This window comes from Camelus dromedarius, chromosome 20, assembly GCF_036321535.1.
Source record: "Camelus dromedarius isolate mCamDro1 chromosome 20, mCamDro1.pat, whole genome shotgun sequence".
NCBI classification, from domain to species: domain Eukaryota; kingdom Metazoa; phylum Chordata; class Mammalia; order Artiodactyla; family Camelidae; genus Camelus; species Camelus dromedarius.
The window spans coordinates 25616130-25631314 of NC_087455.1; the positions used below are offsets into that span (position 1 = coordinate 25616130).

Genomic DNA, 15185 nt, shown 5'->3' on the forward strand with positions numbered 1-15185 from the left:
AGACTGCCCTGTACTTCCTCCCTCAGTTTCCACTGCAGAAGGATGAAATAAAATAAGGTACTACTACCCTTTCTATTTCACAGAGAAGGGAGCATCCCACGGAAGAGGGGAACCTCTTTTGTTTAGAGAGACTTTACTGTGTCTCTTGAATATTCGGAGGCAGTGGCACCACCTTGCTGGGGAATAAGGAGGTTAAGACAGACGGAGCTAGTGCAGGAGCCCCGGGCAGGTGAGAGCTTGGAGACCAGCACGACTGAGGCAGGGTGAGCAGCGGGTGGAGGAGAGTCCCAGGAGAAGCAGTCAGGGGTCTAACAAGGGGAGAGCATTGTAAGACGGCTGACTGTTGTGGGGATTTTGGCTTTTACTCTGAGGCAAAAAACGGAGAAAACAAATTTGAGCAAAGTGATATAATCTGACTAATGTTGAGACTAGACTGAACAAGAGGGGGAGCAGAGAGACCAGTTAAGGAGACTATGCAAGAATCCGCAGAAGAGCTGATGGTGGCTTGAGCTGCCGAGGGTCCAGGTGGGTGGGGGTGGGGAGGCGAACGTCAATAAAGATGGTGAGAAATGGTCAAATTCTGGATACTTCCATGCACACTCATATTGAAAAGACTTCTAACATAGGCCACTGGACTCTTTCTGTTTATACTGAGTGGAGGGCGGTGTAAGTCATTTTACTTGGTTATTAACAGGAAGGTGACTCTAGAAGGCTGTGTAGTACGTAGGGAAACTCAGGTTACGCTGCAGTAAGACATGCGGTTTCCTCCTCCGTAATTTGAATCGTTAAGCTTCTCTCTGGGGCGTACTGTCCCAGAGTTCCTTCCATCTGACAGCTACCTGCAATTCTCAGCTCAACCAGCGCCTTCATTCTGAAGTCTCCCCTAACCCCAAAGATACAACTGATCATGACTTCAGATACGCTCCTGTTGTAACTGGCGTATCAAAACCCAGTAACACCTGGTTGCTTGTTTTCTCTCCTTGTTCTACTGAGAGCTTCCTTAGGGCAGACACTAGTCAGACAGATCTCTCTTCTGACACCCACCCCCTTCATAGCATGTAGAGGGTGCTTAGTGACTACATGGGTGTACAAGACATCACACACTAAGATAGAGACAGATGGCACCAGTGGGACCTGGAGATGAGTGTATCACAATAGACCCAGCAGTGAAGAAAAAAGAGAAGTCAGCAAGGTGACTCTGCTGCTGTCACTCTTTACAGTTTATATTAAACACTTCTGTGTCACTGCCTCTCACACCACGTTCAAGACAGAGAAGATTTATGCAGGAGGAAACAGGAGGAAAAATCAAATGAACCGTCCCCTCACCACACACTGATAGTAAGTGGAAGAAATAAGACTTCAATACAAGGCTTCAACTGTGTCCACCCTTGTTTCAACCACATATCCTCTAGAATAGTAAGAAAAGGGCTTTTTTAAGGTGAAATTCCATAAAGTAACAAAACTATAAAGGTAAGGAGTGAAGAGTGAAAGCAAATGATAGGGAGCTTGGACTATGAGACTAAGCACTTTGAATTTTATCTGGATGATACTGGGAAGCTGTTACAAGGTTTCGATCAGCTGAGCGAGTATGTGAATCTTGAGTTTAAAGGTAAACATGAAGGATGTGCCCTGATAAATTTGCATGGAGCAGAAATGGAAGCAGGGAAATGTATTAAGGAGCTATCGCACTAATTCAGCAGGGCATGATGAAACCTAACCAGCTGTTGATTATACTTTACCTTCATTGAACTATAGGTTGACTCCATACTAGGTGTGTCTTGCTATACAATTCAATGATCAGAGGATTTAGGAACGTGATACCTTATTGGATATTGTCAGTTTACTGTACTACTCAGTTTACTGAGATACACTTCTAAGTTGTGCAGTTTGGAGTTAATTGATTAAGCATGAATTGAACCAAGTTAGTGTTAATAACAAAGTGAAGACTGAATAACTATCATTCAAAGTAAAATGAGTTTTAGTCCTAATTACAAGGCCAGTTTCTGAAACACCACTGTTTAGATTTAATTAAATATAATAAGCATTTATGTATTTGTTTCCTAAATTAACTTAATGTGACTACAGTTTGATAATGGTTTTTTTGTGACATTTGTTCTCTGAAATTTTCTTTAATCACTGGCAATGTATGTTAACTGTTATTGTTTATAATGTAAAAGTTTATATTGTCTTACACATACTGAGGCTTGGTATGTTGTCTATGAATCTGGGTCATTTATTTAGAGGGCGGCATGATTATCCTCAATAATAGTGATTATCCTCAATAAATTACAATATGAATAGCTTCCACGTGGAGCTCTTACATAGTGTGCTGAGTTTTATGCTCACTGCCTGACCAACATGCTCTTGTAGAAACACGAAAACAACACTGGGGAAAGTAATGCTATTGCCATTTTCAGACAAGGCAGTTGAGTCTCAGAGGAGGTGACCCAGTCTTCTGGTACACAGATTCTGAAAGATCCAAAATGCAACCAATCTGCCTGAACACATACCTGGGCTACTGGTCACTCCACTCTTAAGACCTGCATGTTGAGCTTCTCCTGGACCCACAACTGTCTAGAAGCTGGGACCGTGGTTACCAGCCCTGATGGAATATTGGATTAAGACAGCATCAGGACCCTATCCAAGAGTCGTCTCCAGAGACAGCTCTGCACCAGCTATGGTGTTAAAGCTCCACAGGTGATCCTGATGTGATTTAAGATCCTGATATGATCCTCAGTGATTGTCAACCACTGAGCTCTGTATTCCAGGAGGTTCCAGGAAAGCGCCTGTGCTCAACTCTTTGGTTATCACTACCAAGTAACTGAGACCTCATCTGACCCTCACCAGGCTGAGGGAAACCTTTTAGACACTGCCTTAAATGTCTCACTATAAATTACCTTAAAATAAAACACTATAAATAAAAGTTCCCTTGCAGCCTCCAGTCCCTACTAGTGACCCCACATGACCCTCCCACCTGAAGACTCATCCCTGCCACAAGTTTGGTAACAGTCCTGTCCTTGGTCAGACAGAATTATCACAGGAGCTTTAATTCTCCAAGTCCATGACTCAACATCAAGATATTAATAACAAACAACCACTTATCAAGAGCTTACATGTGCCAGGCATGGTCTTAAGTGCTTTACACGTGTTTATACATTTAATCCTCACGCTGATCCTATGAGGTAGATGCTCTGATAATACGCATCTTACAGATGAAGAAACTGAATCTTAGAGAAATTAGCTAACATGCCCAAGGGCACCCTGCTAACCAGCAGAGCCTAGACTTTCCCCTGGTTCTGCCCATCCACAGGGTCACGTTCTTGGTTACTCTCACTACTCCGCGTCTCCACATGCTCGTCCCAGAGCTTCCTCAACTCGAGATGGGAAATATTCCTTCTCGTCACAGATCCTTTCCTTCTCCTGTCCCTTCCCAGCCAATGTCACCTCATACCATCACTTAAAGTGAAACCTCCCTGACACCCATCACCCATGACAACTACAGGGTCCCTGTGTCCTTTTGATGTTACCCCGTTGGCTCTCAAATCTTTCTTCTTTCAGATCCTCATTCTTTGCAAGATTATTTTAGTAACCCCTATTAACAGTCTCCCTATTCTAGTCTTACCTTTTTCAGATCCAAACCCCTCTTTACTGGTTTTAGATTCAACCACATTGAAGGTTAATATTTTTCAGTGATGCAGTGAGTCCCATTTGATAAAATACTGATTCCTTAGCAAGGTGTTTGTCACAATATAGCTCCAACTTACTTCTTCAAAGGCCTGTCTTACTGCTCCCTGGCTTCTCGTCCTTACCCTATAAATGCTGAATGTGCTTCCCTAAAGGTCATAAACTGGGGGCCCACAGAATCTGGTCCAAAAACATGCTACACTGTGCAGGTTCCCCCAGTAGTGTGTGTGTGAGAGAGAGAGAGAGAGAGAGAGAGAGAGAGAGAGAGAGAGAGAGAGAGAGAGAGAGAGAGTGTGTGTGTGTGTGTGTGTGTGTGTGTGTGTTAGTTAACTGTCATCTTAAAAATGTCTTTAAATAGAAGCGGGAGAGTTCATGTAAGAATCCTCTTCTCCTGAAACATTACTTCACCAGCAGTGTTTGCCCACAGTTCTCACCTCACGATGTCGTGTCCCCAGCCCAACTCACGGCAGGCATGTAAGTGACCTGCGGGTATTTGAGTTTGTGGTCCCTGTGCTGGACCATTAGAAGGCCTCTAAGAGTACCATGTGTCTTAACGCCTTCGTAACTTTGTTCATGGTGTTTCTTCCGATCAGAGCACCCTTTCTCCACCTGGTCAAGTTTTCCTTATCTTTTAAGGATCAGATAAAGGACCAAAAGTACTTCCAATAGTCAGTCACCTTGTGCTCAGTGAGCCCATAAAGCTTTATTTCTATTTCTCATGTAACTCTCTCCCAAACTATTAAAGGCAGTTGTACGCCTTTCTTCTCCTGGCTGGACTGGGAAGACCTTAAGAGTAGGTTCTGTTTTATTCAGCTTTACTTAAGCTCTCTCCCATATTGTTTACCATCAGGCATCACCTACTGTATGCATTCTGCGAGCACTGAGTTAAGGAAATTCAATTGAAATCAAAAGGTTTTTTTTTGCTTTCCATTAAAGTCTTTTCATTCCCACTTTTCTGTAACTAAACAAGTAAAGGACTTAACATGTTTATGCAGAAAGGATCAATGAAATAATTATTTCGTATGAGCTTGGAGCAAACGTAGGTTTCTAAAGTCTCTTTAGTAAGATTATACAGCTGGTGGTAAGGGTTGGCTCTCCTGGCTTCTAAGTGTATCATACAGAGACGTGTAGAAATGTAACTCCCTCCTTTCCTTAGTATTACCCATATGATCAAATAATAACTAGTATTTTTTTAAAAAACACTTTCACACTAATGACAAGTTTCTTAGGTGGTAATTAGTTCATTAATCAGATTCACATCTTCACCTACAGTTTCTAATCTCACAGTCTCAAAGGAAATTCACATTGTAAACTACTTATTTCAACATATCTTTGTCTTTGAGACTTTATTTTCATTTCTTTTATACCTTTTACACCTTCCATTGAAGTAGAAGAATTCTTTACTCGTAAAAACCTAGATGTAGACTGAGAAGGAAGATATAACATTTCTTCTAAGATGCAGAATAGGTAGCATACAGACCTTTCTTCAGGAAGGGGGTGCCCAAAGCAGACATGAGGAAGAAAAGGATTTTACATTCTTTTCTGAAGAAGTACGAGTGAAGGACCACAGTTGCCATGGAAGCGAAATCTCAGGAGGAATGACCAGATTCTTTTAGGAGCTGCCTCTGTTTTTTTGCCATGACTGTCTGCTGACAGCCTCAAACCCCAGGCAGCTCACTGCAATGCCTGTTAATATGTGAAATGCTAATAACACTCCGCTGTTTCCATTTCTCCTCCCCTTGTAAGAACTGAATGCAGAGCAGGTGTGGGCAGGGACGCAGGAAAGTCCCTTTGAGTTATAAATTAGCCTGCTCCTGGGTTGAGTTCATGGACGTCTCTGAGGAACTCATTTTTTCCCAAGGCATTCCAAGTGGGTGAAGGGAATCTAACAGGAACCAAGCAGTCTTCAGGGTACCTACATTCCAAGAAAGAATGCCAGAAATTCCAGATGCAGATTGAGATCTTTATAATGGTGTTCTTCTCTTGTGATCCAATTTTCTCTTAATCAAAAGGGATTTTGTCTCTGCATTGCTGGATTACAGTTAACATTATCATATGCTGTGGAACTCTGAAATACATCTGATAGATTTCTGGATAGAGTATTAAATCCTCTCCCCAACTGTCTTAATCCTAGGAGGTAAATGACCTACATGATGAAAAACTGACATCAACATTTTTAAAAAATAAATCTCTCACCATCATAAGTAATTAAAGTCCATACCTTTTTTATGCTCTTACACAGCAGTTTTCAATCAGTTAACTGCATGTCACGATTGGAGGAAAGGATAGTTTTAAAGTCTATAGAATTGGCATATGAAAAAAACTTTGTCTTACTTTAAGACATTACTCATTGCTGAGCCCTGAGCACTTTTATCTAGTTTAAATCACCTCATAGATGGTCTTGTTTTTTGGTCCAAATGACCTATTTATCAGTGCTTTAAAAATATATATATTTTACTCTTTGTTCTGAGAATTGAAAAAATGGCTTTTTTTTGCATGAACTTAAAGTTCTGCTAAGAAAGGTTGTGTTATTAAAAACAAAAAGTCAGGTGGGGGTTGCCTCTGATAGCATTCACTTATTTTGTCTTTAAACAGCCTTATTTAACAAAATATTTGAAAAAATTTGTTGTAATAATCTATGAAATTCTATGCATGTGTAGGTCTCAATTTAGACTTAAAAAAAAACTGGACAACAATTTGGACCATCGTCCTGTATATTAATATGACCTGTCTATACAATAATTCTAACTTGGGACTAGAACACCTGGCCACCTGCCCCCCCCCCCCAATCTGGGCTTTAGTTTTCTCATCTGGAAAATGGAGGTTGGATGAGGTGACTTCTAAAGTCTGTATCAAGTAGAGTTGAAGACAAAAGCAAAAGGCAACTTAGGCCCTTCCATAAGTAGAATGAAACGAGGCGGCACATGCTTTGAATCAGAGATCTGGGTGTGCAGTCCCGGATATGTTAGCTCTAGGAAGTTATGTCATTGTATTCAGCTAAAAAATGGGACGAGTTAAGAGCTATGTTGAGGGCTGCTGAGGTTTTAAGGGAAACTAACCTATAATGTTCCCAGCACAACTTGTGCATTATTTTATGCTCCTATAAATGGTAGGACCATATTTTAAGGTCAGGAAAAAACCTAAGGCTGAGCACATGATCAGATCTAGTAATTTCCACTCTGGCACTTGGAGAAGAAAGGGAGTGCAGGGATCACTGTCCTTCACCAGCAGAGATGTCCCTCTGCTGTGATGAAACTGGAACCGTCCGGTTTAAAAAAAGAACACCGTCAGGGCGAAGGCACCACGTCTTGGCAAGAAATGCTTGACATAGTTTCCACCGTCACCAAACTCTCTTCTCACCCCACACCCTGCTTCTATTTAAATCCCAGGCCCTCCGCTGGTCCACACTCCTTTCAGCCGGTGCCCAGGCTGTCGGCAGAGAGGGGAAGGGTAGCATGGCTCCGGGAGAAAAGGAAAGCGGGGAGGGGCCGGCCAAGACTGCCCTCCGGAAGGTCCGCACCGCCACCCTGGTTATCACCTTGGCCCGAGGCTGGCAGCAGTGGGCAAATGAGAACAGCACCAGGCAGGCCCAGGAGCCCGCGGGCTGGATGCCAGGAGGGACCCAGGACCCACCCCAAGCTTCCAGTCCAGTGATACACCCAGCAACCCACTGGAAAGCTCGGAGGGCCCAGAAGCCTCCCTCCCCAAAGCCAGAGGTACATGGCGACGGACAAAGCTCAGAGGCAAACACTGAGGCCTCTCATATCAAAAGGAAAGAGGTGACCAAAACGGTTGTCAGCAAGGCTTATGAGAGAGGAGGGGATATGAGCCACCTGAGCCACAGATACGAGGAGGGGGACGTGCTTGAACCTGGGCAGCCAGAGGACGACATTGACCGAATCCTCCGCAGCCACGGCTCCCCAACGCGGAGGAGGAAATGCGCCCACCTGGTATCTGAGCTGACCAGAGGCTGGAAGGAGATGGAACAGGAGCAGCCCCAGTGCAGGAGCGACAGCGTAGACACAGAGGACAGCGGCTACGGAGGGGAGACGGAGGAGAGGCCGGAGCAGGACGGAGAGCAGTTGGCCTTTGTCAGAATCAAACGCCCCTTGCCCTCCCAGTAAGTGAACACGTCTTTCAGCTCCTCTGAGCCCTCAGCGGCTCTGGGAACCCAGAGGGCAGGGAAGTACTTACCAAAGTCAGAGTGAGAATCTGAAAGGTGGCGCAGGCAGCCAGGGCTGGGGGAAGGCATGCCCCTTGGCCAAGAGGGTGGTGCTGAGCTCGGTCACGGACCTTTGGGCCAAGGGCCTGCACCGTTGGGTTTTGCTTTCTGTTTTCAGCTGAGCACTGAAGTTTCAGCCTCAACAAAGATGAAGCCACCAGAGGGGTATCCGATTGGGGGAAAATTGTTAAATCATTTCTATAATGAGTAACACATGGTTTGTTTCTCTGCAGAGAAAAGTATTTGCTGGTAGACTGATTGGAGAAACCTGTACCTTGTCCCAAGTCAATCTATAACATTATCGGGAGACACATCTATCCAAATGGTGCCCGTGGCACACGGATCTCTAGGACTCTGTAGAGTGAGAGGCAGCTGACTAACTTAAGAGAAGCCTCTGAGGTCAGACAGACCCAAGTTCAAATTCCTGTATTACATGCTTGAAATAGGTCTTAAATGTTCTACACACACACACACACACACACACACACGACTAGCTCAACCTGATACATTTATTCTGACAAGAAATACATGCTTTATTTCAAGACAGGAACTCTATCTTACATAACATAAAGTCAGTATTTCTCACTCCCAACCACAGGATATCAAAATAGGGGAAAAGTCTTTGGTGTGATAAACTGACTCCCTCTGGGAACAGTTAGATGTGTAGGTGTGCTTTTCAAGTTTTATGAAACAATCAGAAAGTAAAGAATGAAACTGGTTGCCGAATTTGACAAAAAGTTGTCCTAGTTTGTGACTTTAAAGGTGTTTTGAAGGAATTAGAACTACTATATTGAAAGCTTTCAAGAAAAAATGAAACGGTAAACTTAGGTACCCTTGTGCATTTAATGTGTGCTATGGGTATTTTATGTGATTTGTTTTTTGAACCCTCACAATCCCATGGTGTAGGTAATATACCCCATTTCAGGGATGAGAGCACTGAAGCTCAGAGGGGAAGTTCACCCAGCAAGTTAGTGATGAAGCTAAGACATGTGCGCCTGTCTCCACATGGAAAAGTTTTCAAACCAGACACGGTGCTACTTCTCATGTGGTACCTTGAGGCTGGGTTCAGAGATCTGGGATTTTGCTCTGCTTACACTAACACAGGAATTCAAAATCAGAAATCACTATTCTACCCGAACACATGGAACCATGGTCTAAATTCTGGCCTTGTGGATTGGGGTTCGGGGGGTGGGGATGGGTGTGTGTGTGCTAGAGAATGGAGTAATAGACTCCAACAGAATGAAGACTGAGGATGGCACAAAGAAGAGCTTCCTGGCAGCACATTTTGAATTGGCCAGAGGTAGAGAGATGACAGCTGACACCAATCTCTAAAGCATGTACTCTTTGGCACTTGTCTAAGGGTTATTCATATGTTTATTCATTTAATCCTCACAACATTCTCATGGGGTGAGCATGATCATTATCTTCATTCAACAGATGGGAACATGAGACAGAGAAATATTAAGGGTTTGTATAAGGTTGTGCAGCCCATGACCACCACTCTAGACTGTCCCATCTGGAAGTGGGAATTTGTATCCTAGACCCATCTCATGGTTCCTGCAATCAGACATGTACATGGACACCTTCTTAGTATCACAGAGAGGTTCGTAAGCTTGAGAGACAATTAGGTTTGAATTGTGGTTACTCTGGCAAAGCCTAAGTCTCTTTGTTCTCATCTGAAAATAAGATATAATCCATGGACGTACTCTGGTATTAATTATGTAAAGCAGGGGACCCAGAGAAGCTACCTAATAAGTTGTACTCATTATAATGCAGGGCGCCAGCCCTGGTGATCCTAACACTTCAAGATGCTAGGAGACTGGCTCTCGGGGTTGGAAGCAGTTGGAATGGCAAGTAAATCTCTTCTTTCCTTCTTTGGTTCCTTTCGCTCAGTCCTAGAGTACACAGGGTACCAGAATGTTGCATGTAGCAACAGCACTTAATGTCAGCAGTAATCCTAGCTGTGCTCAGGAAGCTTCAGCAGAAGTCTAAAGGGACTTCTTGCCTGATGGGACTCTCAAATGCTGCTTGAGAAATGAATGTGGCATTACTGAGTAAACCTATGTGAAAGGGGGTTTTGTTCCCTTATTTTTAGTTCTAAGCACCATTCTTTCCCCATATCCATTAATATGGAGAAAATTATGTACCACGGGTGTTTAAGTAGAAAGAAAGTTTTCTTGGTGAGTAAGATGCTTTATGGATAACAGGAACAAACAAGCCAGGTTTGGCAAAATGGAGATATTCTATACCAATAATGTTTTGCCAATTTGGGCTTTACTATGAAAATGATTTCTATTCTATGCTTTTTTTTTATATATATTTAGTCTTTTGATTGTATAGCTATGAGACTTGTTTGGTTCAGCTCCTTCAGACAAAGGAAATTTTATCCCTTTCCCATACAGTAATGGTGCAGTATTAAAATGACAATCACATCCATTCTCTCCTCCAAGTCCTGTTCAACAAAAACGATAGTGGTTGAGCATGAGGATGCATTTTATAGAAAAGGGAACTAAACATGGAGACGTGTCCAAGTCGTAGAGCTAGTAAGTGACGATGCTGGGAAGGCTGATGCCAGCTTGTGTTCTTAACCACTATTCTCGACGGACTCTCAGGAGAGAACAGACTTAAGGAATCAAATGGAGCTCAAAGTATCAGCTTAATGAATAGAATCCCAATAGCTCCCAAGGTGCAGTGTTTTGGTGTAACTATACTGAAGAACTTTGCTAGAAACGAAGGGAAAAGTATAGCTTTCTGATATTTGCCCCCAGTTCTAGAGCTCGGAACTCTTTCCATGGACTCCGAGGACGGGTACCAACCTGCAAGGAGAAGCAGGGGCCTGGCTCCCAAACCTGGCTGACAACAGAGCAGAGAGCACAGTTCTGAATGCAGTTGCCCTGCTTCTGATAAATGTGACCCCCTGGATGTCATGCTCCCATTGCTCTTCCTGTGGAGAAGAGCAAGCAAACCACTGCACAAAGGAGCAGACTCTCCCCAGAACTTCCCTGAAAAGCTGGAAAGGGTGGAGAAGTTCTTTGCTTCAATGACGGACAAATATTCTCTCCTAAGATACGGGTGTGATGCCAGTCTTTGAACACTGCTTTGCTTTCTATAAATTTATACTAGATTGTCTTTCTAAGCTCAATCTAGTGGGGGAGGCTATAGATAAGCAAGCATAAGGTCCTGGGTTCAATCCCCAGTACCTCCATTAAAAAATAAATAAATAAACCTATTACCTGCTCCCCCCCAAAATTAATAAAAAATTAATAAAGCTCAATCTAAACCATTATTCACATTTTTACTTGAAAATTTAAAAACAAACAGAATAGGTTAGTTTTTGATTCTTGTATTCATTGATCAAAAAGATACTCAGGGTGTAAGACTTTTTAATCCTCATTTAATACTTTCAGACTTCTTAAAATACAAAAATAATGCAGATCATTATTAAAGATAAAGTTAAATTAAAACAGATAAAGTTAAATACTTATTAAGGTATATTACTTCCTAGTACTTTTTTTTAAACAACTCTATTTTCTAATTCTTGCTTATAGGACCAATTCTTTTGCTTTCCTTCTCTCTTATTACTGAGAATTGCAATTTGACAAAATAACAAATGGACATTAAGATTTAGAAGGTGCTTTTTTAGATGTTTCTCTTCATCAAGTTATTACCTCACCAACTCCAACCCTTATCCCAAATGACACAGTTTCAATGCTTAGGGAATTTAAGTTCCTAATTAAAATTAGAAGAAAACAAATTACTACATAAAAGAATCAGACACATGTAATATATAGCTTAAACAAATTACCTCTGGATGATAATCTGAACACTTCAAAGTGCCCAGACACTCCTTAGGGGGAGGATGTATTTCACGTCTCTTCTCCAGCAGGATGTCCCAGACTCAAATCTGGCATGAGCTTTGGGTTCTGCTGGGATGGCCTTTGGGCTTGTTATTGAAGACTAAGCCTGACATGGACTGCCATCGTTCCAAGGGGAAAAAGTGTTTACTCTGCTTTGATCATGAGACTGAGCAGCCCCTGCTCTGGGCAGCTCAGCAGGGACAGTCTTTGGAGAGGCAGATGATGGTGAGGACCAGCAGGGCTCAGGGAAATCCATTCCACTTCTGGGCAGTGTAGTTCCTAGCACTTTTCCATACATATGATTTTTTAACGTTGTAATAATTGCATATACAGGTTTTGTATGCTGCTTTTTCCCTGTTAACTTTGTCATACACTATTCTCCATGTGGCTGCAAAGAGTATTTGAGTTCTACGCAGCAGTGTATTCCTAGTTTGCATTCTCTTGTGATAATGAAACTGAATGCAGCAAGGGTAGGGCTTTAGGAAACACAAAGCGTGGAAATTAATGAAAGTTCGCCACCTAGTGGATGTCATTCCTCTAGCAAAGCATGCACGTGTGCCTCCCTATCCACATCTGTTTCCTTCATCTGGATAACAAGATTTCAGGAAGGGAGTATGGACAGCGAGGAATACCCACATCTGACCACTTCCTGGGTTTTGAACTGCAAGATGCAAGAGTTCAGATAGGAGGGGCTGCTGCATTCGGGCACACCATTCACAAAAGCAATTTCCACACTGGTCTGCATCTCCAGGTCCAATGCACCCTGACATGAAGCCACTAGGTGTTGGGGGATGGGTGAGTCGCTTGTGAGGATGAGGGATACAAAATTTATGACTTGTAGATAGTCCAAGAGTTCATGCTTTACTCACGAAGGCAAAGAGACCTAGAGAAAAAAAGGTCGACACACACACGTGAAACACACGCACCGGCTGATTAGACACTGTGCCGGCAGGCTGAGCAGCGCCCTCGCACAGCGGGCAGAGCACTGGACTGAGCTTCACAGTCTGAGTCCCGCCTCTTTCACTGGTTTAGGGACATAGCTAACAGCAGTTCTACACAGACTGTGGAGCTGGCTTAACTGTGGTTCAAATCCCAGCTCCATCACTTGATAGTTTTGTGACTTTAAGCAAGTTAAGGAACTCCTCTGGCCTCAGTTTCCTCATCTGTGAGGTGAGATTAGCAGCACTTACCTCATAAAATGGTCGTGTAAGTATTAACAAGAGTGCTGAGAAGAATGCCAGCACGTGGTGTCTGACAGATGGTATTATTGCCAGGGTCATCTATTTCAAAATTCGTGGTGCATCACTGATACTAGTAGATATGCTTTATTAAAAATTGATATATAAAAATCTATACATGGGTGAAGATGACAATGTATTGTGCTGGTACAAGCCTTATTTTAGAGAAATAACTGGCTTCTGAAGTCCTATGTAACATGCATTCCTTTAATACACTTACGACACCAGCTCTGAAATGCAAACATGCAACCTTCAGATACACATACTGCATTATATTTGTGAAAGAAAGCCTTTTTCCTGAAATACAGTTTAGTATTATTTCATGGAGCTTAAAACATTACTGTTATTCATGGAGAAAATAATTTAGAAGGACATAACGCCAAACTAAGAGCAATGGTCCCATTGTGCATGATTTTTCTACTTTCATTTCTTATTTTTGTGAATTGTGTTTACATTTTTTACAATGAAAAAAATGACAGACTTACGTTACGATGCATGTGCACAAGAGACACAAGTAGAAAGCAACGCGTGGGTGTTAAAACATCAAGTCTTGATTCTTCACCCTCTCTCTTAGGGCAAATAGATTTACGGAGAAACTCAACTGCAAGGCCCAGCGGAAATACAGGCAAGTGGGCACCCTGAAAGGGAGGTGGCAGCAGTGGGCGGATGAACACATACAATCGCAGAAGCTCAATCCTTTCAGTGAGGAGTTTGATTACGAGTTGGCCATGTCCACCCGCCTGCACAAAGGAGATGAAGGCTACGGCCGCCCTAAGGAAGGAACCAAGACTGCGGAGAGGGCTAAGCGGGCGGAGGAGCACATCTACAGAGAGATCATGGACATGTGCTTCATCATCCGCACGATGGCTCTCCCCCGGCAGGACGGCAAGATCCAGGTTACTTTTGGAGATCTCTTTGACAGATATGTTCGTATTTCAGATAAAGTAGTGGGCATTCTCATGCGTGCCAGGAAGCACGGACTGGTTGACTTCGAAGGGGAGATGTTATGGCAAGGCCGAGATGACCATGTTGTGATTACTCTGCTAGTGTGAACCTTCGGGGACACATGTCAAACTTGACCCACTCTTGTCTTAATGCTAAATGCTAATGTAGGGAAAATTAAAAGGCAAACTGCTCTGGTATAAATTATTAAACATTAAACAATTTTCACATAAATGACTTTTGGCACTCTATTTCTGAGCAACATTTTGAGAAGGCACACACAAAGCATTTCAGAAAACGCATCAAGGGTTATCCATATACAATAGTGTAACTATTTGAAATTTCACTTACCCTTTTAGGCAAAAATATTTGGCTATTCTTTCCAAAAATTATTACCGATGTTTAAGTAATTATCATATTTAAGAATGCTGGCTTTAGGTAAATATCAGCAAAATGTATTATGATGTGTTATTTTTCAGGAAAAAAAAGAATTCCATTAAGTTTGGCAAAGCTAAACTTAAAATTTTCTGAGAAGTTTGACTTTGTCCTGTTATTTTTATCATAGCATCACTTACAAAATAAGCACATAAGTTAAAAGTTGTTTTCAAATAAGATGTTGAAATTGCTGGAATTTCCCTGTGGCCTTGGAATTTAAATAGGTTTCCAATAGGAGTTAGCTATCCTTCCCACACCTTCTGGTGTGATTTGCACAGATCACACAAAACCAGACATTGCTGGAGGTCTTACAGCCGACCGACAAGGCAGTTATGTTTGCCTTCACTCTGAAAGTAAAGCAGAGGTGGGAGATTCAGATTTACCTGATTTTGTAGGACCTCTTGGGGAAGTTTGTTTTTTTTAAAACCTTAATGACTCATGCTGCCTACATTTATGTCAATATACATTGAGGTAGAAATACAGAAAATGCTAAGATGAAGTGCAATAGTCAGTGTAGAAGAATCTGACAGAATCATGGTTAGACCAGAAACAGGCAAGACATTTTAATTTACTTCATGCTTTACCAAACTTTATGAAAACATTTGAAAGACCTAAAAGAGCAATATTAATTGTGCCAAGGTAAAAAGTACAGTTTAATGATGACAAGGAAAAATTTACTTGACACTAATCTGTTACTTCTCAATTTTTCTCAATTAGATTTAATGTACCTTACATAATTCTAAAAACAATGAAATGTGAGATTACAATTCTTATGGAACTCAGTAGAAGTTACTAAATGATATTATA

The 15185-nt window shown here is 42.2% G+C and overlaps 1 protein-coding gene across 1 annotated transcript; it reads left to right on the forward strand.

The window, feature by feature from the left end:
- The first annotated feature begins 7097 nt into the window (after positions 1 to 7097).
- Positions 7098 to 14173, forward strand: ABRA (actin binding Rho activating protein). The gene is made up of 2 exons (XM_010981858.3): positions 7098 to 7804; positions 13576 to 14173. Exons 1-2 carry the CDS (start codon positions 7140 to 7142, stop codon positions 14051 to 14053), a joined length of 1143 nt encoding a protein of 380 aa, XP_010980160.1. The 5' UTR covers positions 7098 to 7139; the 3' UTR covers positions 14054 to 14173.
- The last annotated feature ends 1012 nt before the right edge of the window (positions 14174 to 15185 follow it).